Here is a 24,748-nt window from a genome sequence, read left to right on the forward strand (position 1 = left end):
TTTTGAGTTTATAATAAAGGTAAATCTTAATTAAACGCAGGTTTTAAATCTAATACTTTAGGAATTATACCAATATTGATTAAATTTAATAGCCCTTTTTATAAATCTTTCTCATTTAAAGGAGGTAAAGATGCAAAAGGATCATTTCTTATATTTTTCGGTTATATTTAAGTATTTGAAATTCTCCCTGCTTATTTTAATTAAGTAAACCGAAAAAATAATTTTTAATTTTTTATTATTTTTTTCTTGTTTTCTTTAAAAAAAACTCTAAGAAACTGACATTATTATATTTTTCTTTTATTTTCATAAGTAAATTTTATTTTATTTATTATTTTTAAAAAAAAAATACTGTATTTATTTAATTTAATGACTTTGAATTAAATTTTTTTGTTTCTTTTTAAATTTAAATTTAACTTTCTTTCTATTTATTTATATTTCCAATGTTTAAATTCATGTAAATACCTTAATTTTTAACTTCATTACTTAATTAATTAACTTAATATTACAAACGAGAACATAACAAAGATAAGTCTTCTTCTTCTTCATTTTCTATTTTTATTTTATTTATATAAATATATATAATAGGATAATTTTTTTTTTATTTATTATATTTATAATAACTATTCTTGTTTTAAATAGTCTATACATAAGAAATTATTGCATCTAAATTTCCAATTTTTTAATCTTGAAAACTCTATTAGATTTATCTCATTTTTAGTAATATTTAATTTTATATATTTTCTTTAAATTATAAAATATGTTTTTTTTATAATATTATTTTTTTTAAAACGTTATAAATATTAATATAAAATTGATTTTGTATCTATATAATATATTTTTGTTTATTTATTACATATATAATACTTCGAAATTTCCTTAAAACTAAATGTATATTAATAATTAAATAATTTATTATTAAAAAAATTTTCATTTAAATTTGTTATTAAATTATTTATAATAATTAAATTAAAATAATTAATTTCTTTTTTTCTTATTTTTGACTAAAAAAAAATAATAGAAAATGAAAAAAAAAAGTTATAAATTTTTTTATAATTACATTAATATAAAAATAAAAAATTAATTTTAATAAAAAAATATATATTAATATAAAAAATTAAATTGATAATTTAAATATATATATAAAATTTTTAAAATAATACTAAAAAAAAAAATATTACATATATATAAATATATATATATAAATATATATTGTTATATATATATATATTTATTAATTTTAAAATATAAAAATGAATAATATAACAGATCGAATAAGTTTTGGTTTATAAAACAGTAATTATAATATATAAATTTTAAACTTTAATAATTTTAAATAAGGCTAATTTTTTGATAAGCAATCACAGCTCGTTAGTTAATCGAGTTAAAGTAACGATAATTTAGACAGTAAAAAAATAATATTTATGAAAAAAAAACAATAAAAAATTTAAAAAAAAGCATATTTAAAAGAAGCTTTAAAAAAAGAAATTTCTTTAAGATTTATATTAGGAATATATAAATTACATACTGTACAAGTCGAATATTAATCGAAAATGTAAAAAAAAAAACATGATAATAAGCCCTAAAAAAAAAAAGAAATTAAAAATATATTGCGTATGAATATATAAAAGTACAAAACTTACTATAATAATAACAAAAAAACTCAATTTAATATATTGATATAGATTAAAATATGCAATATTTATAAATAAAATTAAATTAGAAGATTCAATAATATGATGAAATGCTTAAAGAGTTAAAATAACAACAATAAGATTACGAATATCGAATAAATTAGTTAAAATTTGAGCCGTTAAATTTACTTGGAGACCCTTAACAACTCGAGCAGAGGCTTTTATAATAAAAAAATGATCTTTATATAAAATTTTAATCTTATATATAATCTTTACCTGTCTAAAATAACTATAATTTTAATAAAAATGGTAAGTTTTGGGATCTATTTAAAAATTGGGAAGAAAATCCAAAGTTCCTTGAAGAAAAAAGTGAAACACTTAAAAACGTTGAATTTAATTTATTCCAAGAAAGATTCAAAATGTAAATAGTAGAAAATTATTTAAAAAAAGAATACGAAGAACTCTAAAATTAAAAGAAATTTTTAAATAAATAAAAGGAAAAATATCATATATTAGAAGAATAAGAATAAAATAAAGCAAAAGAAAGCATTTTATTTTAAAAAAATAAAATATTAATGAAAAAAATAAACTAATTTTAGAATAAAAAGACTAAATAATTAATAATTTTAATGAATTTTAAGAAAATAAAGAATTAAATATAAACAATATTTCATAAATCTAACAAAAATTCTCCAATATAAATTTAATTTAAATCAAAGATATTAAAAAGTAAAAAAACAAAATAAAACAAAAATTTAAATATTTAATAAATAGAAAAAATCTCCTATAATAAATCCAAAATGACATCGACGAATATTAAAAAATAACCGAAAATACTTAAAATATACAATAAGAGGATTAAATATGCCAAAAAAAATAAGTAATTACAAAATTTTGGAACAAGAAAACAACTAACTAAAACATGAATTAACTAATTTAAAAAGTCTCATAAATAATTAATAATACTAAATAGACTAAGAGAATATTTTAAATTTCGATTCTTAAAAAAACTCTTCTTAATAAGAAAGTATAATACAGTAATACATAAGAGAATAAAAAATAAAAAAAACATAATAAAATTTATTGAATTATGGTTATTTAATTCCATAAAAATCTCCGAACAAAAGCAGAATTTCAATTTAACTAAAAATCTATCATTTTATTTATGGAAAATAAAGACTTCGTTTTCATAAAAAATATAAGAAATTCTATACGATAGTCAATCAAAAGAATTCCTAGAATAAAAATGGGAAAAATAAGCTATTAAAATGTACTAAAATTAACGTTTTCCAATGGTAAAATAAAAAGTTTATATAAATATAAAATATACATATATATGTATAGAAAAAACTTTCAAAAAAACGAAAAGAATATGAAATGGCTGTTTTTGATTTTGAAAGAAAAAAATTTTTTTAAAACAGGATTATAGTTTTATTAAATAGTATACTAAGTAGATAAAGGAAATATGAAAAAATATTGATTGTAGTTTCTTTTCATAAATTTATAACTAATTGCTTAAGATATAATTTAAATGAAATTAATAATAATTAAAATAAAAATGATATTAATAATATAAATAATAAATATAATAATAATAACAATAATAATAATAATAATAATAATAATAATAATAATAATAATAATAATCTTTTGAGTTCATACAATTGCCCTAAAAGGGAAAAAAGTCCACTTTTAGTTTAAAAAACTCCTCTTTAAAATAAAAATTAATCATCAAAAAGCTAAACTATCAAACAAAATTAATAATTAAATACTAATAAAAATATTTAAGAAATCGAATAATAAAAATCATATAAAAATAATAATTAAATTTATTTTTTATCTTTATTTAAATTAATTTTACTTAAAAAATAAAACATAACACGCTTTTAATTATATAAAAAATTTAATTTATGGTATAAAAACAGTTTCAGAATATAAAAAGCTAAACTTTATAAAGATCTAAATATAATTAATTATTAATTATAAGAAAAAGTATTTGCTGAAAATCTTTTTAGGACTAAACTTTAACTCTAAAAAACCGAAATCGATTCTAAAATTTAATTATTAAATGAATTAATTTCTTCTATATAAACTAAAATTAATTGATTTTTCTATAAAAAGATATATAAAATATATATTTTAATGATATTAGATTATTAAAACTTAATTTAAATATAAATAATTAAATATAAAAAAATATATAATTTTTTAAATTTTATTATAAAAAAAATTAAAATACTTTATAAAAAGTATACATAGAATATTTATTAATAATATTATATATGAAAAGATTTATATATAATATATAATATATTAAACTAATATATTACATATTAATATTAAAAAAAAACTCTTTAAATTTAAAATATAACTAAAGAAAAAAAATGAGTCAAAAAAAAAGAATTCTAATCTATTGCATTCATTTTATAGTAGTAAAACCATATTTTGTAAGCATAATAGTAGTTGCTTTTTAAATGCAATTTAAGGGTTTTTTAAATCTTTTGGACTAGTAGTTTCAATGAAATTTATTATATTTTTAATAAAATAAATAAATTCTCATAAAAAATTAAGAAATTAAATCTTAATTATTTTAAAAGATAAATCATTTTATAATTTGCCTTTATTTTTTGCATTCTAGAATATTTTTCTAAAAAGTTTCTTATGTATCTTTAGAAGAATAACTTAAAAAGAAAACAAATAAAACGCTTTTTTAAGTGGATTTATATCAAATTTTATTGTAATGTATTTTTATAAAAATAATATAAATCTTTATACTTGGAGAATGTTAATTTATTCTATAATTATAGATGCTTTTTATAAGACTTTAGTATTTATTTTTTGATTTAAAAAAAAAAAAAAAATTATAACAAAAAATATATTTATTTTTCTAAAAGAGAAATAAAGGATATATAAATTAAAGAGCATTTCATTATACTTTAATGTATTGTATTGGAAGTTTTTTAATTTCTTATGGATATTTTTGGGAAGGAAGAATTATTGAAAAAGACATTATTTAATTATATAAAAAATTCCAATATTTATCTTAAAATGAAAAAATAAAACATTATTTATTAATTGCAAAAGCTTAAAAATAATTTGGAACTGATATTTGAAAATAAAATTGATATTTTTTTTCATTAAAAAAAATAATAATATTTTCAAATCATAATTTTTATTATTATTATCGGTATATTCAAATTTAATACAGTTTAATGTAATTTATATACATATATAATATAAGTTTAATTATTTAGTTTAGTTTAGGTTAATAATATATTCTTTTATAAATATGTTTAAGTTATTTAGAGAATTATATATCAAACAAAAAATATTATTATAAATATATATTTATAAGCATTGAAGTATTATCCTTTACCATTTTTTTAAATTATATTTAAATGAAATTTAAACATAAAATTAATATTAATAATAAATACAATTAAAATCAGAGTAAAATTAATATAATTTGTATATTTATTATATAATAAAATAATCGAAATTAAAAATAGTTAAAAATAAAAAGTTTGTATATAAATATAAAATAATTAAAAAAAATATATAAATAAATTAAATAGTAGATAAAAAACAAAAAATATAAAACAAGAATATACAAATATATTATTTTTAAAAATTTATTAAATATTATTACAACAAAAATCAAAATATGGCACACATACAACTATTTTTTGGGTTTTCTGATTCTTTATTATAGTTTTTATAGTTTTCAATTTCATATACAGATTAAATTTTTGTTCTAAATTTAATACGTTAATGTCTTTATTTTTTAATTTATTATTCACCCATAATAATTTGCTAATTGTTTGTTTGTTCTTATTTTTATTAGATTTAATTTTTATTTAAATCATTTTATTAATCAATATTTTATCTTAATAATTATATTTATTTTATTTCTTCTTTTTCTTAATTCTATTATTTTATTTAGTCATTTATTATTTCGTTTGTTTATTATTAAATATTATTTATTTATCCTTATAAACTTTTAGTTTATTTAATTTCAGATTATTCGTTTTCAAATACATTTTAAGCTTAATTTATCGTATCATTTTTAAAAATTTATTTATCGCTTTATTCTGTGCTTTATTATGTGGTTTTATTTTTATCATTATTTTCTTAATTAAAATTACATTTTTATTCTTATAAATTATTCGCATTATCGTTAGCGGAGTCCCAATAACAATCTTCTTCAGATTTTAATGCATTTTTTTAAAAATAATTAAGGTTTTATTGAAAAATGTTATGTGGCAATTTACTCATTTACTAGATTTTTATTATATATTAATATATTTATTAATTTTTTTAAAAAACAAATAAATTAAATAAATTTAATTAAAAAAAAAAAAAGTACTTAAAGTGCTTTTAAATCAAATTTTTTTTACTTATCTTTTCATTTCTATTTAATTTATATTTTATCCCGATGCTTTAAAAATATTAACATTTTTTTAAAATATTCTCAAAAATAGTTATTATGAATAAGAAATTTCTTGAAATTTTACATAAAATCAAATTTAATTAGTTATCTTAAAATACTTAGAAGTATTTTTTTTTTTTAGATTTTAAATATAATTATTGCTTTATATATTTCTAATATTTTTTTGTTTATTCTCATCATTTATATTTTTTGTATATTTATTCTCTTCTTTAATCTCTATTTAAATATCGTTTTTTTTTTTGGTGCTCCATTACGAACTACTTACTAAATTATTATTTTTATATCTATTTTTTTAAATTTTAATTAAAATATTTTTTAATATTAACTTGTAAGTTTGAGATTATTCCATTATTGAAAAAAAAAGTACTTACATAAAAATATAATCTGAAGTTGGTAGTTTATTTTTCTAAAAATTAGTATTTTCATACAAAAAAAACTTCATATTTAAAATAAATTAAATATGATTATCAAATACATAAATATCTTAAATATATGAAAACTTTATTTATATTAATTTAATTTTAAAATAAATAATATAAATTAAGTAAATGATTTTTAACATACAAATATAAATTAAGTATATGAATTTTAACATATAATAACTATACAAAAAATTTAGTTTAATTAAAATATTAATGATTAAATAAATTTAATAAAAAAAGTAATTAGTTTATTACTAAATCTTTTTTGAGAAAAAAAATAATTAAAACTCAATCAAATTTTGTTATTATTTTAGTATTTTTAAAATATAAGATAATTATAATAAATTGTTCGAATTCTATTAAATCTACGCTTATCCATAAATATTAGATTTTAAGCTAAAATTTATAAACATATATAAATATATATTTAAATATATAAATATATATATACATATATATTAATATATATATTTGAGTTTTTCTAAATTAAAAAATATATATATATATAGTTTATCTATATTCTGATATTTAATTTTATAATAAAATACAACATTTTTTAGTTTTTTCTTTTAATTTTTTATATCTTTTCACCTCTCTTTGTTCTTGTTTTTTGAGTTTTATAAATTTATTCATTAACTTTTTTCTTCAGTTAGTTACTATATTTTATTATCCTAATTCAATAAATTTCCTGATTAGCATAATACTTTTTAATAATCTATACTTATAAGTTTCATTATTTCATTAAGATCTTTCTTAAAAAGATAGTTTGTTGTCTTGATCATCTAATTTAAATTTATTAAGTCAACTTCAAACTTATCATTAATCAATTACATAAAAAGCATTATTTTTATACAATTATAATGTAAAAAAAAACATTTTCGTTTATTTATTCTTATAAGATTCGTATATTGTACTTTTTATAATTTAAAAAATTATAAAGCTCATCTATAAATTTTAAATTAAATAATTACTAAAAACTATTTTATTTATAATTTGCCTTTATAAATTAATGATATTCTGAATTTTATTTATTTTTGGTTTTGCTATGATATTTCTGTTTTACATATAATTGAAAATAGCATACTTACTTTTTTATATTAGTCCTTTTTTTAAAAAAATATTCCCAATAGTATAAAAGCATATTATTATTAAAATTTTCCTGTATATAAATATCTAAAGAAATCATAAAATAAAATTTAAAAGGTAAATAAAAAGCTCAAATAATAAAACATATCAATAATGATAATAAAAACATTAGAATACTAAAAAAAAATATTTATGATAAAATTTAATTTATTATATGGATTGTCTATAATATGTTTTTAGGAGTGTAAAAATCAAATTTAAATAATTTTTTTTTAAAAAAATTTTGTAAACATCAGAATATAATATAAAAATAATCTAATTTATTAACTATTTTTTCTTAAACAGAAGTTTAGAAAAATTTGTTTAATTTTTACAACTTTTATATTTTCTAATGAATCCATATTTTATAATTCTTACTCATTTTTAATCAAATTAATTTTTATTTTTTAAAAAAATATTCAATAAAAATAAGTGTGTGATTTCTGAGATATTATTATAGGTAGTTTTTTAATCATTTAAAACTTTTTAATTATAACTAAACTCTTAAATGGCCATATATGTATATTGAATATTTTTATTTTTTCTTTTTAATGTAAAATAAGAAATTTTTTTATCAATTTTTAAATATAATAGATTAGATTGATTATTCTTAAACAAATATTATATTAAAAGTTGAATAATAAGATTTTTTGTTTAAAAAAAAATTAATTTTATTTTTTCTGTTTAAATTTTTATCTTTAAAAATAAAAATAAAAGTTTTTTATGAATTAAATTAGTTTTTTGTAAAAATATAAATATAAAATCTGATTTTTTTTATTTTATTTTTCATAATTTTCTATATAAAAACTTACTTACACTTTATTCTGATTATAAAAGTGTTTAATTTTTATAATTTCTTTTTACAAAAATATTTTATTTTTAAGGATTATAAAAATTAACCATTAAAAAATCAGAAGATTTCTTATTTAAAAGTTTTTAAAAGCAATCTTAACCATTAGCATTTTCTAAGTTTTTATAACTTAAAGAAAAGCTTTATCTAAAACCTAAATTATTTTTTATATTCGAAAAAACTTTTTATAATTTATTAGAGATATTAACTTATAAAGCATCATTTTATTTATAAAACTACTAATACTTTTATTATAACATTTTTTGAGATAAATTACAATATTTTATTTCATGTCTTTACATATTTTTTTTACTACTAGATTTATAAGATTCTGACTAGGTTTTTCTAAAAATCTATTATATTTATTCGTTTTAAATATTATTTTATTAATTATTTTCAATAGCACTTTCGTTATTTTTTTTAGATTTTTATTCCCTCCAGTTATATATATAATTAAGTTTATTTTTATTATTGCTATTTATAAAAAAATATTGTTAAGATTTCTAATTTATTTCATCCAAAAAATAGCCTTTTTATCCTTCTCCTTCTACATTTTATACTTCTTATATATTGTTTTCTGTCACGCCGCAAATTTTTCGTGTACTTTATAGTCCTTCTATTTCTAATGTATATTATTTTTATAAAAGTTTCACTTTTCTCATACAAGAAGTGAATTATTCAGATTTTTCTTTTGTTTTTGGAGTAATCATTTATGAGCTATTATTATAATAAATTTTTTTCCTTTTTTTTATGTATTTACATTTTATTCATTTTAAAGTTTATACGCCTTGGTGTAGAACCCTGATTTTTATTAAAGTTTTCATTTACTAGATATTATCCATATTAAAATAAAGAAAAGTTAATATTATTATTTATTTTTTTTATAATTTATAATTTTTTATTAAGTCTCTCATCTATTTAAACTTTACAAAAAGGATATATGCTCTATAAAAAACATTAAAAATCTACAAAAACTAGTTCTCCTTATAGACTTTAACAATAAGCGGAAAATTATCTATTTTTTTTTTATAAAATATCTTCTTCCCCAAAACATTCACCAGGATTTATATTTCTAATCTATTTTTTTATATATATATTATAAATTTAAAATACATTAAATATCAAAATAAAAAAACTACAGTAAATTCTTTACATAAAATTTTTTAATTTTATTATTATCTTCTTATTTTGTATTTTTTTTGTCATTTTCTTTTTTGTTTTATTAATTGAAAATTTTCCTAATTTCGAAAACTCCATTTTTAACTATATAAAAATACTAACTAATCTAATTTTCCCCAAAAACCAATCCATTTTTACCAAAACTTTCACATACAAAAGAGCTTGCTATCTTAGTAATCTATTCTAAACTCATTTTTTATATTAATGGGATACTCATTAAAAAATCTATTAACCTCCAATCTTTATTTTATATCAAAGGGCTTAGTATTTCATTTTAAGTTTTTTCATTTATTATACCTAATAAAGAATTTTTAAGTGCTTTTATTTCTTAGAAATCTTAAACTTATTAAGAAATTTATTTATAAGTAAAACAATCTAGATCTTTATATGCCCCTACTATTTTTTGATTTTTATTTATTATCCCTATATTTCCTTTTATTACTAATACTATGATATTTTTTTTAGTTTCTTTTTGTTTTTTTTTTGGGTATATTTGTTTTTTATTTATTTATTTTGTTTACTTTAAGAAAATAAAATTTGATTTTAAGATATTTCCTCATATTATATGAATCTACAATATAATAAAGAAAAAGGATTATAATTTTCATTGAATATTGGAACAGGTAGTTTTTGAAGATACTCTAATTGTTCTTTTGTCCTATCTCTGGGATTTGTTTTTAGAATACTTACTATTTTTTTCTTTTTTTGTTTAATTTTTTATAAGTTATAATTATTTTTATTTTACTTCATAATCATTTTCTTTCATATTTATTTTTTTCGATTATTAAAATAAAAAAATCCAAGAAATAAAAAATTTAAAAAATAAATAAATTAAGAAAGAAAATACCATTAATATAAATAAATATAAATTTAAAAATAATTATATATAATAATTATAAATATTAAAAAAAAAAAAAAAAAAAAAATCATTTTATTAAAATTTAAGGTTTATTATTATAAAACTATATTTAGCCAATGATAAAAATATCAACAGTTAATTAAGTAATTCCACAAATAAGGAATTAAAAAGGAGCTTCAGTATAAATAAAATAAAAAGTTTTGAAAAAATCACCCAAAAACCATGACCCTATTAATCCATAGCTGATTCCACAAGCATTTTTATTTCTAAAGTTTTAAATAGCTTATGGAAATCCAAGTGTAGCCTTTATAATAATTAAATTATATTTATAAATAAAAAAACATATTTTACTTCAATTAATGCACTAATTAAGCCTAAAGATTATACAAATAAATGACTTTAAACAAAACTTAAAGTAATCATAGTTGATAAAATAGCAAATGTCATAATTGCTTAAACTTTTTAATTATAAAAAAAATTAGATATAATATATATATATATATATAAATATATATTTAAATATATATATATATATATATATTTAATTTATTTTACGATAATTTTTAAAATCATACCATCTCCAAAAATTATTCCAAAATTTAGAAGATGCAATTCCAATATTTAATTCATTTATCTCTTTTATATGTTCTTTTTATTTATCATAATACATTATTTTAATGCATTAATTTAATAAGATTATCTATATATTTTTTAATTTATTAGATTTATTTATTGTATATTTTGATTATACTTAAGTCATTATCATTAATATTGATTGCAATAATAAAGGTATTTCATATTATTCTCCAAACCAAAATAAAATTCTTAAAATATTCGCAAATATTAATATTGCGCATACATCGATACTAAAATTTCCTACTGTTTGATCTTCTTTTACTTTTTAATATTGAGCATAATAACCATACACTGGTCCTATAACCATTCCTTTAAAATATTTACAAATAAAAAAATATTTTGATGATAAAAATAAAAACCTGTGTCAATTAAATAATCCATTTTTTTTTTATTTTTCTTAAATTTTTTTTTATAATATCTATTAAATTTAAATAATATTTTTATAATTTTTTATCAAGAAAGAAAAAAATATAATTTTTTTTTTTTTTTGTAAAAAAAAATACTAATTTATTTATATATTAAAAAAATAAAAAAAACTTCATTAAAAAAAATTATAATAATTCATTTTGTTATAATTGTTTTTTTAATTTTAAGTTCAGAATCTTATAATTAATATAAGTAAACATCAACTGATTTTTCTTTTATTTCCAAAAGCAAGAAAGATGGCAAAATATTTCTTTTTTTTATATATATATAAATAAATAAAAATAATAATATATATACTTCGTAATTGGACTATAAGCACCTGTAATTGAACCAGGATTTAATAAATATTTTTTATCAATTTTGCTTGCTTTTTAATCATGTGTATGTCCACTAATCAATATATCAGTATCTAATTATCTTAATTAATTATATAAAGCTTCTTCGTCTCCCCAAGGAACAACCTTAAAAGAAAATTTAAATTAAAAAAATATAAAAAAATACTTAATGTCCATGAATTAATGAAATTTTAAAATTGCCAATTTTAATAGTTTTTATTTCTGGAAAATCATTATTCTATTTTATAAAATAATAAAAGGGTTATATATTTATTTAAAATACATCATCGAAATCTCCTTTAACTATATGACAATTACTTGATAATGATTTTACCCAATCTAAAGTATCTCTAGAACCAATATTTCCAGTGCACATTACATATTAAACTTTGTTTGGAACCTTTATTTTTATTGCTTAAAAATGAAAATGCTATTTGTTAATTGAATTTTTACAATTAATTCTTTAAATTAATCTGGAATATCTGTAGAACGCATTGGTATATGGAAATCTCCAAAAACTACAGCTAGCTTTTTTTAATATTTTTTTGTTATAAATAAATATAAACAAAAAATAAAGAAACAAATATATATTCTAATATAAAAATATAATATATATATTAAGAATAAATAAATACTTCTCCAAACTCTTCTTCTTCGTGATTTTCAGCCATTATTAATTTTTTTTTTTATATTATGATATTTTTATTTTTTTTAAAAAAATAAATATATTTATATAATAAAAAATAGATATTTTTAATTGAATTTTTTCTTTTTTTCTTTTTTAATTTTGAATAATTATTTTATATATTATATTCTTTCAATAAAAAATAAATCGCTTCGGAGGGAGAATTGAACTCCTGTGCCTTTCGACACCCACGGGCTTGAAACCCGTCCTGGACACCAGTCCAACTCACCAAAGCATTATATTAGGCATCTAAAATATTAATAGTATACGTGCTTTTCTTTTTTTTATTATTATTTAGTTTAACATCATTTTATTAGAAAATATTAATATTGTTTTTATTTCATTTATTTTATTAATAATTTGATTTAAAACTATTGATTATATTCTTATTAATATAGTTTATAATCAAATGTAATTTAAATTAATTCATTTATTTATAAAAACGGATGTATTTTATTTATATATAAGAATTTTTAGAAATTAATACATATAAAATTATATAAAGATAAAATAAAAATAACCATAAAATATATACATACGAAAAAATCATAAAAAAGATCTACTATAAAATCTCATATTATATTATCAATTTTTATTATTTTATTTAAACATAAAATATTAAACATCTAAATCTTATCCTAAATATAATTATTTTGTAATCACTGCAATTTTTTCCATAACATTCATCTAATTAACCCCAAAACCTTTTCCTTAATAATTAGATGACGGTGTAGAAATAAGTCTATTTTAAAAGTCAATTTATATGCTTTTTCCTCCTCTTTCAAATACATTGCATCCTAAATTTTTTAAAATTTTAATAGCTTCTTAATTTTTCCAAAACTAAAATGCGATATCCCTATCATTACTTTATCCAGTTGTTAAAGAAGGTTTATATTTTTACAAAACTTTTCCTATAGTTATTGTACCTAACCCTAAAGTAATTATTGGCTTTTTTTATTTATGAAAATCTAATATTATTTTTTCCAAGTCTTCATTTACGCTAAAATTTTCTTTTTTTTCTTAGTAATTAGTTAAATTTATTGCCACGCCTTGGCCTCCAGGTATAAATAATGCCTAAAATTCATCAACATTTAATTATTTTAAAGTATTTATGTTTCCTCTTGATATTCTAGCAGATTCAATAATTGATTATGGAGGCGAAAAACATTAAAAATTTGTTGTATTTTTGTCTAAATTTAACATTATAGAAACAGCGTCGTATAAATCAGTACCTTTTTTTAAGATTTATATGAATAAATTATAATAAAAATTACCTGTTTTATTCCCACATCCTGATAATATTATTGCAGCTTACTAAAAATCATTTTTATTTTATTGAGATATATTTTGATTTTTTAATGAAAATCTTTATATAATAATAGATTTTTATATTTTTATTGTTTATTTAATATTCATTTTTATTAAAATAAAAATATTTTTATTATTTAAAAATAAAATATTTTTTATAATTTAAAAATTATAAAATTAAAGTAAAAAAAATTTATTTAGAAAATATTAAAAATAAAAATAAAATTCATAAAATTTTTGCTTTTTATTTAATATTAATAAATAAACATTATAAAAATATTGATATATTATTTTTAAATATAATATATAAATAATTTAAAAATTAAATATATTAATAAGTTTATTTTATATTTTAATATTTTATAATTAAAAATTTAGTTACATAAAATTTAGATTTAAAGATAAAAATAAATTTTAAATTTATATTGTTTAAAAAGATTATTATAGAAATAATAATTTTTATATAAAAAAAAATATATGATATATTATTTAAAAAATATTGGTTTTATTTATAGATTATTTTTAAATTACATTCATAAAAAATATAAATATATTAGACTAAAATTTATATATATATAAAAATTATAATTATATAAATTACTATATAAAATATATAATAAAAATAATGTTAGTTATATAATAAAAAAATAAAAAATAAAAAATAAATATAATAAGATATAAATTTATATATTTAAAAATATAAATAATATAATATATATATATATATATATATATATATATTTATATATATTTTAATTATTTTAAAAATAAATATTTATCTATATTTAAAAATAAATCGAATTATATTTTTAATACTATCTATAAAATTTTAAATTTTATTTTTAAAATTAATTTTATAAATATTTATATTTATTTTATTATTTTTTTATTTTACAATTATATTTATTTTTTCTATAAATATTTTAATTCAAATATTTCTATCCGAATTTAATTTTATTTATTAATAACTTTTTTATATATTTAATTATTTTAATTTATTCTTTATATTTAAATATATTTTATATAATATAAATTTTTTATCTTTATTAAATAATATTATATATTAAAAATTTTTATATATCATCTATCTTTAATAAATTAAATATTTTTAACATTGTAAAATAATATGATTTTTATTAAATATTTTTCATTTATTATTTTAAACGTGATTTCATTTATCTATTTTCATTTTTATTATTATTATGAAGGCTGATTATAAATTGAGTTTTTTGAACTTAAAGAAGATAAGTAATTTTAATTTATTTTTTCTTCATCCTAAATCGTTTCTTTTCTTACTATATTATCTTTTAAATCATTTTAATTTTTATTTTTAAAAAACATTTATTATATTCCTCCTTTTATTACAGGCTAAAATCCATATAGAATAGAATTTAAAAATCCTTAACTCCTTTCAAATAATAATTATATTAGTTAAAGCCAATAAGGAACATTTATATCATTAAACTCTTCCAAAATAAATATAAAATAAATAATAATATATAAATACCTAGAATCCTTACAACAGAACCCCAAAATCCAACAATAATTAATATATATGGAAAATAGAACATTTTATTAAGACTTTTATTTTCTTCAACTGATAGTTTAAGATTTTAATAAATATACTTTTTAGTTTTAGTAATAAAAATACTTACAACTACAAAAATAATCCATAAAGGCCCTTATTTAGTTAGAATTTTAAATCCAATTTCAATTTTTGGGTCCTCATTCTAAACCCAACATTAATAACTTCCAATTCCATAAGAATGTGCAAATAAAGGACTTTATTTTTATTTTATTTAATAATTATTTTAATTTTTTTTACATTATAATTATTAATAATGGTATTAAAAAACCCACCAAAAATAAAATATATTATTTATTCTATATTTTTTATTAAGGAATTTCCTTTACTACAGTTAAATATAACACAATAGATACTTATCCGACCCAAAATATGGATGATAAGTCTCCCCAAGAATTTAAAAAAGCCTAAATTTAACAAATATTTGAATTCTAATATATACTAGGTCTTTCATTTAATTCAAAAGAAGGTATTAATAAAAAACCTATATTAGAAAATAAATCACTTAAGCATATTTACATAACCATTTTTAATGCTAAACTTCTCTAATACTTTAATATTATATATAAAACTATTACAAATAAAGAGCCTAGTATTGATAAGCAAGAAGTAATTAATGATATTATTCCAATTGAATAATAATATTTTTCTAATCTCATTTATATATTAATATTTATTTATTTTTATTTTTATATTTATATTTTATTGTTTTTTTTTTTTTTTTTCGAATAAAAAAGAAATTATTTTATAAAAAAAAAACAAAGAGTCAAAAATAATAATAAATAATATCTAAAAAAAAAATAAAAAAAAATATAAATATATGGCAGCATAAGTATCCGAAAATAAACAATAAATAAAAAAAAACTGGGCAGAAATAGATGCCGAATAAGAAGCTAAGGAACGTAAGCCTAAAATAAAAGTAGAAATATCAACATATGTCCGTGAAAAAGGAGGTGAAAACCCAAATTAAAAGATTTAAGAAACAATAAAAGTAACAAAATTAGTATTCCCAGTAAGAAAAATAGTAAAAAGTAGAAAATAAATTGATAAATTTGGCGAAGTAATAGATATTCCGAAAGGATAATAAAAACCAGGAGATAAAGTATAAGTAGCTGATGTAAATATTCAAACTAATTTGAATGCAGAAAAAGGCGAAATCGATATTGTTAATTAAATTGATAGAATTACTACTGATAAACTCAAAATGAAAAAAGAATAAGAAAGAATGGAATAACTTAAAAATGCTAAAACTATGCCTAATGATTCAAATAATTAACCTGTATAATAAGAAGATTTTAAATAAGTTACTGACAAAAAAAATAAAGGAAATTAGAAGATCTCGATTTTAATGTTGAATAGGAAGAATACTTAGTTGATATTTCAAATATTTTACCTTTCTTAGGACCTAAAACACAATAATAAATGGAATGTAATTAACATAAATTAAAAAATAATATATACATATATATATATATATATATATATATATATATATATATATATATTTTATATATATTTATATATTATTCTTATATAAATATTATTTATATAATTATTTTTTTATTTATTTTTTAAATTTCTTTTTACATAGAGGAGGAAAATTTATTTAAATAATATTTGGAATAAATTATTGGCAAATCAGGATTTTAAAATAGATATAATATTAGGTTTCCTAAACATAGAAAAACTAAAGAACTTATGGGTAGAGTTTTGCTTATTTTCACAAATTAAAGTTAAGCAGAAGAGACTATTGAAAAAATTGATTAATAAAGATATGGTGTTTGCATTTTAAATGCAGGATGGTACGTAAGTAGAGGTGATTATGGCGGGAGAAGATGAGAATAAGAAATAACCAAATACAAAATTTAAATAAATAATAAGTAAATATTTAAAAAATATAGTATATATATTTTATATTAATATTTTTTTTTTAAATAAATATATTAATCTAATATTAATTTTCTTTTAAATTTTACCTTTCTTTATATTTACAATTTTAAAGTTATATATTTTTTATTCTTTTAGAAACCTATAAAATTCTAAAGATAGATAATTACTTAGTTTAACTAAAAATAAAATAAAATAAAATAGTTTTTTTTTCATCTTCCAATATCCATAATTTTTTATAAAAGAAAAACAGTCATTTAATCTTTTTTTACATAAATAAATAATTTAAAAAAAAAAATTACCTTCAGTAAGTCTCTTATAAGGTATAATTTATATAGCCTTTTTGATAGTAAGATATTCTGTTTTAAGTTTTCTCATATAAAAACCAATAATAAGAATAAAAATAAGAACATAAAAAATACTCCCTAAAATAAGAATAAGTTATAAGTTACTTACAAATTCATCTTTAATCCTTATATTTTCACCTTCGAAATAACCAATAATAGTTTTAAGAAAAAAAATTACTAATTAAAGTTGTATAAGGCTTTCTTAATATTCTTTACTTTCCCCAAGCTAAACCCAATCTTTAGTTAGCATTTATATTTAAATAATATTAAAAACAGTCTTAATGGTATTCAAAAGACCCCTATTAAGAAGTCCTTCCATATTATTTTGACAAGTATTTTTATATTTTTCATCCAAAATTTTTAAATCACAAACTCTTCCACTGATTAATTCATAAAGATTAGTTTTAAAATTACCTTCTGAACTTAATGCTATATTTAAATATTTTTCTGTAAAAAAAGTTGTTGATTATTAAAATAAATCATCTCTTAATTACATAATTTCTTATTTTTTTAAATTACTTACATATTAAAATCCTTTCTTCTAAAAGAATAAATTATTTAAAATCAGTATATTATGCGAAGATTGCATTGCAGAAAACTATAGACAAGCTTCCACAAAATTTTTATAATTTTCAGCCGGAATTCCAAATTTAGAAGAAAACTAATCCATATAAATAAATATCTATATTTTTTAAAAACGAATTTAAAAATAAATATAATATAATAATTCTTACAATTAAGAAAAAAACAGTAGACAATAAACAAAGAATAAATAGTGTGAATAGAAAATTTAAAAATTACAAATTTTACTTAGAAATCCGATCATATAAATAATTTTATCTTTAATATTTACTTTTTTTGGCTTTATTTCTTTATGAACTAATCTTAACTTGATTTTCAGACTATTCTCTTAAAGCCAAATTAGAAAAATCTAAATGTAAATATTCATCATCATCAGAATATAACTTTTTAGAGATAATCCTTAAGTTATCAATAATATCGTTAGTTTCCTCCTCTTTCATTCTACTAACTATCATTAGTATTCTTTAAGAATTAAATCTCAAAGTTCTATATGATGGATAAAGGAATCCAAAGGAAAGTATAATCAAGAAAATAGCTAAAATAACAGAAAATTAATTAAGAGTAATAATTGAAGATTTTAGGCTTTCTACATCATTATTAACTTCTATTTAAGATTAATGGACGAGTTTATAAATATTTTATAGATTATTTGTTAAAATAAACCTTTAATCATTTTATTCTAAAATTAATTTCTGAATATTTTCTAAAGTTAATTAATAAATACTCTCACCTACTTTTTTCAAAAACTCTGTATAATAAAGTTATACTTGACTTTCTTTATTATCGGCTTTTACAATAGCCTCTAATGTAAAATCAAAAATGCTATTCTGATAACTATATTTTACCTGTTTTCCTATTAAATTAAAAAGAGCTTCTTTATAATCATCATAACTTGTTTATATTTAAGAAATAAGAAAATTATGAATTTAAATATCATACTGGTATCCCAATTTTAGATTTTTAAGACAAACCAAATCCGTAGAAATTAAAGTTTAACTAACCGGCAATAATAATTTTGCTTATCTTCCCATTTCATTAAGTCCAGAAGTATAATCGTTAAAGTTTTGAGAAGTAGTAATAACTAAAACAATAACCACAGTAATAAAAACAGTAAACTAAAATAAGAACACAGTATAAAGTAAAAGCATAAATGCAGGTGTATCTTAACTAGAAGTATTAGTAATAATACTCTTTAAGATAACATTTGTAGAGGAATTTACGGAATTCGATTATGATCCTTATTCATAATTATTGTTATTATTATTTGCTTAATTCATTTTTTTAAAGTGTTCTGCTATATCTACTTTATCTTCATTTTCTGCTACACTTATTTTTACAGAATCTTTACTTTCTTCTTCCTGATTTTCGTTATTCTATTATTTATTATTATTACAATCTTCATTTGAATTATTGCTTTTTATAATTTAATTGATTTGTTCTTAATGCTATGTATTCAAAAAATAGTTATTACTTTCGTCTATTTCTGTTGTTATTAGTCCTTATTAAACTTCTGTTTATATTATTATTTCTTTTTCTACTTCTTCTTCTTCTTCTTATTTTTTAATTTCTAATTGTTTTTTGGATTCCTATTAATCATCATCTTCATCTTCAACTTCTTCGTCATCTTTTTCTTGCAGTTCTTAATTTACAAGTCTTAAATTTTGATTATTATTCGAATTTTTTGATTAATTAGTTCCAGTACTAAATATTGAATTTTAGACTTCATCCCAAAACACATAGCTTTAAATCTCTACATAATACAAAAGTACTTCAGATTCTTCTAAATGAAAGAATTCATGATAGAAATTAAAAGTGATTTCATATTCAGTTTCTTTATTGTTTTCGAGTTAAACACCACAAGTGAAACTATTTATATTATTTATCCATTCTTTTGAAAAAGATTTTAAATTCTAAAAATTTGAATGATGCTAAATAAAACTATTTGCCATTTTTATAGTATCTTTTTTTTATTTAATTTTTTTTTTAAAAAAAAAAAAACAAAAAAAACCTTTTGGAACTATCATTTTAAATTTCAAAAACGAATATTCTTCTCTTTTATTAAATTTCTATAAAAAATCCATAAATTGAGGAATTAAAAAAGCTATATGACATTTCTTCATAAACTATTAATCCATATCTTCCGCATGTATTAATTAGGCAAAACCTTTACAAATTCCTTCAATATAACCACTCGAATTCAAAATAATAAACATAAAATTTGAAGGTTATTTAACAATAAGTGATGAAAAAGCAAAGTCATCTTATTTTACGAAATAATAATTAATAAAGAGCTTTACTTTGAATATATATCCTCCTTAATCTAATCCAAACATTGGTCGAAAATTTCTTACACTTTTAGCAACTCCAGTATTAACTAATCTTTTTAAAAAATAATCATGTAAAATGCTAATACAATTAGGAATAAGGAATTTAATATTTTCCTTTAAAAATTATAAATATTTATTTTTATTAAAATATATAAATATATATATTTATATATTAATAACTATAAGTTAAAATTCCTATCGTCCATAACTAAATATAGAAGGTATTTTTTCTGAAAATTTTAATATTTTTCCATTATTTTATAAAGATTAAAAACTTGCAATTATACTTCCCACATTTCCTTATAAAATATTACAACTAGTAATTGTATTTGAACTGTCTTAAGCTTTATCTTTTATTATTACATCATCGAATTCTTATTCTAACTCTTTACAATGTAAAGGATCAAAAAGTACATATGCACTTAATAGAGATTTAAATTTAAGAAAATAAATATTGCCTTTATTTTTATTTATTTCTTCTTATATTGTTTTCTCAAAATATTAAACATATTTTAGAAATTCCAGTGTATCTACTCTCATTTTTTCTAAAGAATTAAATCCTTTTATCATATTTTCAAAATATTGACATTTATCTTAAATTAAAATACCTTTTTTTTAAAAAAAATAATAAAATAAAGGATATAATAAAAAAAAAATATTTATAATTAATTACCCAATAATTTCTTTAATTTATCTTTTATTGTTTCAGAATTTACCATAACATCAAATTTCGAGTTATTAACTGCATCATATCTATCTTTTTAACTATTTTATTATTTAAGATAAATAGAAATATTATCTTAAAGAAATACCTATAAGAATAGAAATGAGCCTTATCCCTTTCTTTAATTCTGTTTTCGATTAGATTAGTTAAACTCCTCTCCACAGTACAGAAAAATGAGCCTTTATTTTTTAATTAATTAGCCATTACTTTATTCTAATATAAAGCTTTTATTTAATTTTTTTTAAACTTTATTAAAAAAAACCAATATCTTAAACTAACTTCCTGTTAAAAGATATATTAATAATAAATATTTTATTATTTAAATAAAACAAAAATACTTAAGCATCTTCTTCTTAATTTTTTCTTATTAAATCAGTAATTAGTTTTTCAAAAGAAAAATCAATATATTCCATAAACCATATTTCGAAAATATCCATTGACTGTGAAAGTCTTGGAAAATCAACTCCTTTTATTTTAAGATCTTTACCTAAATCAATAACCATTCCTCCAGAAATAGTTGGTTTTTCATCGCCTTTAAACAAAAAAAATACACTTATAAAACTAAAAATAAATACCTGCTAAATTATTAAATTAAGACATTTTACATGGACATTTATTAGTATTGCAATCTTTTTTATGTAAAATAAGTGCTCCAAACATAATTAGTTTTGAAGATTAACTAGTCGAATTTTATTCAAACAATTAACATAATTTTTCTAAATACAAGCAAGTAGATTTTGGATAATCTTATAAAAATAAAGATTTTATTAAATATTTTATATTTTTATTTGTTAAAAAAAATATACCACTCAATTTACTTGAATCAATACACATACATTAAACAAACTTATTATTCCAAATAGTTTTCATAATTCCGAAACAAACAACAATACAAATAAAAAAAATAATGCAAAAGTTTTAATCAGTAATCAAATTGGTAAACTCTCTTATTAATATTTGAGTCATAAAAAGTTCAAAAACAATAATAAGCCATCCATAAATATCAGATATATTCTTGTCAACAAGTGGGAAATGAATAAAGTATTCAAAAAGTAAAAAAATAGCAAAAAAATGTCCTAAAATAATCATTAAACTTGTATTCTAATTAAAAGATATAAATACCATTAATACTTCTAAAATCGGTTCTACTAGTTTAAATTTACTATATCTAGATTTTAATTAATTAACAGTATTTAGTTCTTTTAAATTAATATTTAAACTAAATAAATAATTAATCAATTACCTGGATTATGATAAATTAAAATTACAATTAAGTTAAGAATAAAAGTAGTACTAATTAAAACTATCGTAAAAAGTATAATAAGATAATAAAGGAATGAATTCTTATCATAATATAAACACTTTTAGCATCTTTAATTAACTTCGGACCCTTAAAAATCGCAAACTAATACAGTAAAAATAATATCTAACTTAACTAAACTATATATCCATTTTTAATGTTCTAAATAAAATTGAAGATTTCCAATTTAATTTCCTTATTTTTTCATTACATCACAATCCTCTATTAATAAATGAAAAAAATAGTTTATTTTTTATAAATAAATCAAACAAAGTTACCTTTTATATTCTAAAAGCTTAAATTTAAACACGTACTTACCAAATATGATTCATAAATACTCATGACAAATAATGTAATAAATATTATATAGTCGCTTTTCATTTATGAAAACATCGGGGTTATGCGTATATATTCATTTAAATAAAATAAATATTATAAATATTAGTCCTTTGGTATTTTTTCAGATAAGCTAATAATAAAACCACATATTTAACAAAAATATATTGTAACTAATGCCACATAATATGACTTTGTTCTATTTCTTTCACTATCTTTTAAAAACATTAAAAGAAATAAATTTGATAATGCATCATACAATTAATCGGATAATGGTCTTTTTATATCTAAAGAACGTTTTTTCTTATTCATTTTTTATATTTTACTATATAAAAAAATAAATATTAAATATAATTTTTTAATGTTTAAAAGTATTTTAAAAAATCAATTTATTATTTTAACTATTAGTAATTAAAATTAATATTTATTTTAAAATTAATAATTTTATATAATATAATTAAAAATTAATTATTAATATTATTTGAATTTATAAGAAAACCATATTTTTTAAATAAAATAATAATTAATTTGAAATTTAAAATATAAAATATATTAATATAATAAAAATAATTAATATTCTAACGAAATTCCAATTTTGCAAAATATTTTAATAAATTTTGTAAAAGAATATTTCGAAAAATAATTAATATTTAAATATACTTTAATTATATAATTATAATATATAATTTAAATATTATACATTTTTAAGATATATTTAAAATATAAAAATATTATATTATTAAAATAAAAAAAATATTATATTATTAAAAAAAAAAAAAATTATTTATATTTTTAATAGTTATATAATATATATTTTTCTTATCTTTATATACTTTTTTAAATAATTTTAAAAATAATTTTTATTTATTATAAATTTTTATCTATTTTAAATTTTGTAAATTAATTTATCTTTTCTTTACCTTTGTTTATTTTAATTAAAATTATAAGTTGATAAGAGTATATTTTCATTAAATTTATGAATAGTATATAATCAAAGTTTCGACTTTATATATGTAATAGTTTAACATAAAAATATTAATATAAAGTTAATAAAAAAAATCATCTTTTAATTTTTTTGTTTGATTTATCCCTTTAATTCAAAATCTTTTATTAAAAATAAGTTTTCCTTTTCCATATTAAAGATTATCTTTCCATATACTTTTATAAAAAAATTATTACACCATTTATAAATAATAAATTACAAAATTATAAACTAAATGGATGAATAAAAAGTTAAAACATTAAAAATTTAGCGTTATTGTTTAAAAATCAATTATAATAGCTAACTCAATTATTCCAATTATATTTGTCATATCTATTTTTCATCCTATTCTATATTCACCTTAAAACTTAAATCCTTTAAATCATAAAATCTCAACGCCTTATCCGTAATTTTTACTTAAAATAATTATCCTTAATATCAATAATATGCTTTAAGTTCTATATAGATCACTTTTCCCTTCGTAAATGTATTCATCTTTATTATATTAAACCTTTACCAAATATTTTTTTAATAAAAATAAGCTTTATTAAAATGATTATACTACTTAAATAATGATTCTCCATTAAGCTATATATATAAATTTATTCACTTTTAAGTAATTTAAAAATACTTAAATATGGTAATTAATAATTTTCTATATCATCAAAAAAAAAACTAAACAAATTTATTACGTTTATCATAAGTGCTTCAATTTTTTTCGAAAAATCTATTATTGTTGTGTAATCTTATTTAGTTAAAACTTATTTAATAT

The 24,748-nt window shown here is 16.6% G+C and overlaps 4 protein-coding genes across 4 annotated transcripts, besides 32 other annotated features; 1 reads left to right on the forward strand and 3 right to left on the reverse strand. All coding sequences in view use genetic code 6, as the record gives it.

The window, feature by feature from the left end:
- The first annotated feature begins 1,057 nt into the window (after nucleotides 1-1,057).
- Nucleotides 1,058-1,118: a microsatellite.
- An 8-nt stretch (nucleotides 1,119-1,126) lies between these two features.
- Nucleotides 1,127-1,165: a microsatellite.
- A 13-nt stretch (nucleotides 1,166-1,178) lies between these two features.
- Nucleotides 1,179-1,227: a microsatellite.
- Nucleotides 1,179-1,228: a microsatellite.
- A 1,941-nt stretch (nucleotides 1,229-3,169) lies between these two features.
- Nucleotides 3,170-3,278: a microsatellite.
- A 119-nt stretch (nucleotides 3,279-3,397) lies between these two features.
- Nucleotides 3,398-3,455: a microsatellite.
- Nucleotides 3,456-3,930: 475 nt separating this feature from the next.
- Nucleotides 3,931-3,968: a microsatellite.
- Nucleotides 3,969-6,598: 2,630 nt separating this feature from the next.
- Nucleotides 6,599-6,688: a microsatellite.
- A 219-nt stretch (nucleotides 6,689-6,907) lies between these two features.
- Nucleotides 6,908-6,961: a microsatellite.
- Nucleotides 6,908-6,973: a microsatellite.
- Nucleotides 6,915-6,974: a microsatellite.
- Nucleotides 6,915-6,976: a microsatellite.
- Nucleotides 6,977-10,583: 3,607 nt separating this feature from the next.
- On the reverse strand, nucleotides 10,584-11,187 carry IMG5_095060 (pqlc1 protein, putative; the record flags this gene model as incomplete). The annotated part of the gene is made up of 3 exons (XM_004035579.1): nucleotides 11,072-11,187; nucleotides 10,868-10,974; nucleotides 10,584-10,820 (listed from the first exon to the last, which is right to left on the reverse strand). The coding sequence occupies exons 1-3, from the start codon at nucleotides 11,184-11,186 to the stop codon at nucleotides 10,584-10,586; spliced, it is 459 nt and encodes a 152-aa protein (XP_004035627.1). The 5' UTR covers nucleotide 11,187.
- Nucleotides 10,999-11,057: a microsatellite.
- A 526-nt stretch (nucleotides 11,188-11,713) lies between the features above and the next one.
- Nucleotides 11,714-12,584, reverse strand: IMG5_095070 (vacuolar sorting protein, putative; the record flags this gene model as incomplete). The annotated part of the gene is made up of 6 exons (XM_004035580.1): nucleotides 11,714-11,828; nucleotides 11,876-12,039; nucleotides 12,080-12,151; nucleotides 12,197-12,313; nucleotides 12,367-12,441; nucleotides 12,549-12,584. 6 exons carry the CDS (start codon nucleotides 12,582-12,584, stop codon nucleotides 11,714-11,716), a joined length of 579 nt encoding a protein of 192 aa, XP_004035628.1.
- Nucleotides 12,585-14,021: 1,437 nt separating this feature from the next.
- Nucleotides 14,022-14,076: a microsatellite.
- A 389-nt stretch (nucleotides 14,077-14,465) lies between these two features.
- Nucleotides 14,466-14,513: a microsatellite.
- Nucleotides 14,514-14,561: 48 nt separating this feature from the next.
- Nucleotides 14,562-14,635: a microsatellite.
- Nucleotides 14,564-14,633: a microsatellite.
- Nucleotides 14,604-14,657: a microsatellite.
- Nucleotides 14,658-14,757: 100 nt separating this feature from the next.
- Nucleotides 14,758-14,830: a microsatellite.
- A 1,318-nt stretch (nucleotides 14,831-16,148) lies between these two features.
- Nucleotides 16,149-16,190: a microsatellite.
- Nucleotides 16,149-16,194: a microsatellite.
- Nucleotides 16,149-16,212: a microsatellite.
- Nucleotides 16,168-16,216: a microsatellite.
- Nucleotides 16,217-16,311: 95 nt separating this feature from the next.
- On the forward strand, nucleotides 16,312-17,330 carry IMG5_095080 (hypothetical protein; the record flags this gene model as incomplete). The annotated part of the gene is made up of 3 exons (XM_004035581.1): nucleotides 16,312-16,770; nucleotides 16,851-16,920; nucleotides 17,083-17,330. The coding sequence occupies 3 exons, from the start codon at nucleotides 16,312-16,314 to the stop codon at nucleotides 17,328-17,330; spliced, it is 777 nt and encodes a 258-aa protein (XP_004035629.1).
- Nucleotides 16,945-17,015: a microsatellite.
- Nucleotides 16,953-17,048: a microsatellite.
- Nucleotides 17,331-17,590: 260 nt separating the features above from the next.
- IMG5_095090 (hypothetical protein) lies at nucleotides 17,591-22,018 on the reverse strand (the record flags this gene model as incomplete). Its single annotated transcript, XM_004035582.1, has 7 exons — nucleotides 17,591-17,640; nucleotides 17,681-18,407; nucleotides 18,460-21,242; nucleotides 21,308-21,399; nucleotides 21,447-21,640; nucleotides 21,697-21,890; nucleotides 21,934-22,018. 7 exons carry the CDS (start codon nucleotides 22,016-22,018, stop codon nucleotides 17,591-17,593), a joined length of 4,125 nt encoding a protein of 1,374 aa, XP_004035630.1.
- Nucleotides 20,754-20,803: a microsatellite.
- A 1,515-nt stretch (nucleotides 22,019-23,533) lies between the features above and the next one.
- Nucleotides 23,534-23,571: a microsatellite.
- A 71-nt stretch (nucleotides 23,572-23,642) lies between these two features.
- Nucleotides 23,643-23,689: a microsatellite.
- Nucleotides 23,649-23,720: a microsatellite.
- Nucleotides 23,710-23,782: a microsatellite.
- Nucleotides 23,719-23,790: a microsatellite.
- A 59-nt stretch (nucleotides 23,791-23,849) lies between these two features.
- Nucleotides 23,850-23,889: a microsatellite.
- The last annotated feature ends 859 nt before the right edge of the window (nucleotides 23,890-24,748 follow it).

Source organism: Ichthyophthirius multifiliis (genome assembly GCF_000220395.1).
Source record: "Ichthyophthirius multifiliis unplaced genomic scaffold scaff_1120509250771, whole genome shotgun sequence".
NCBI classification, from domain to species: domain Eukaryota; phylum Ciliophora; class Oligohymenophorea; order Hymenostomatida; genus Ichthyophthirius; species Ichthyophthirius multifiliis.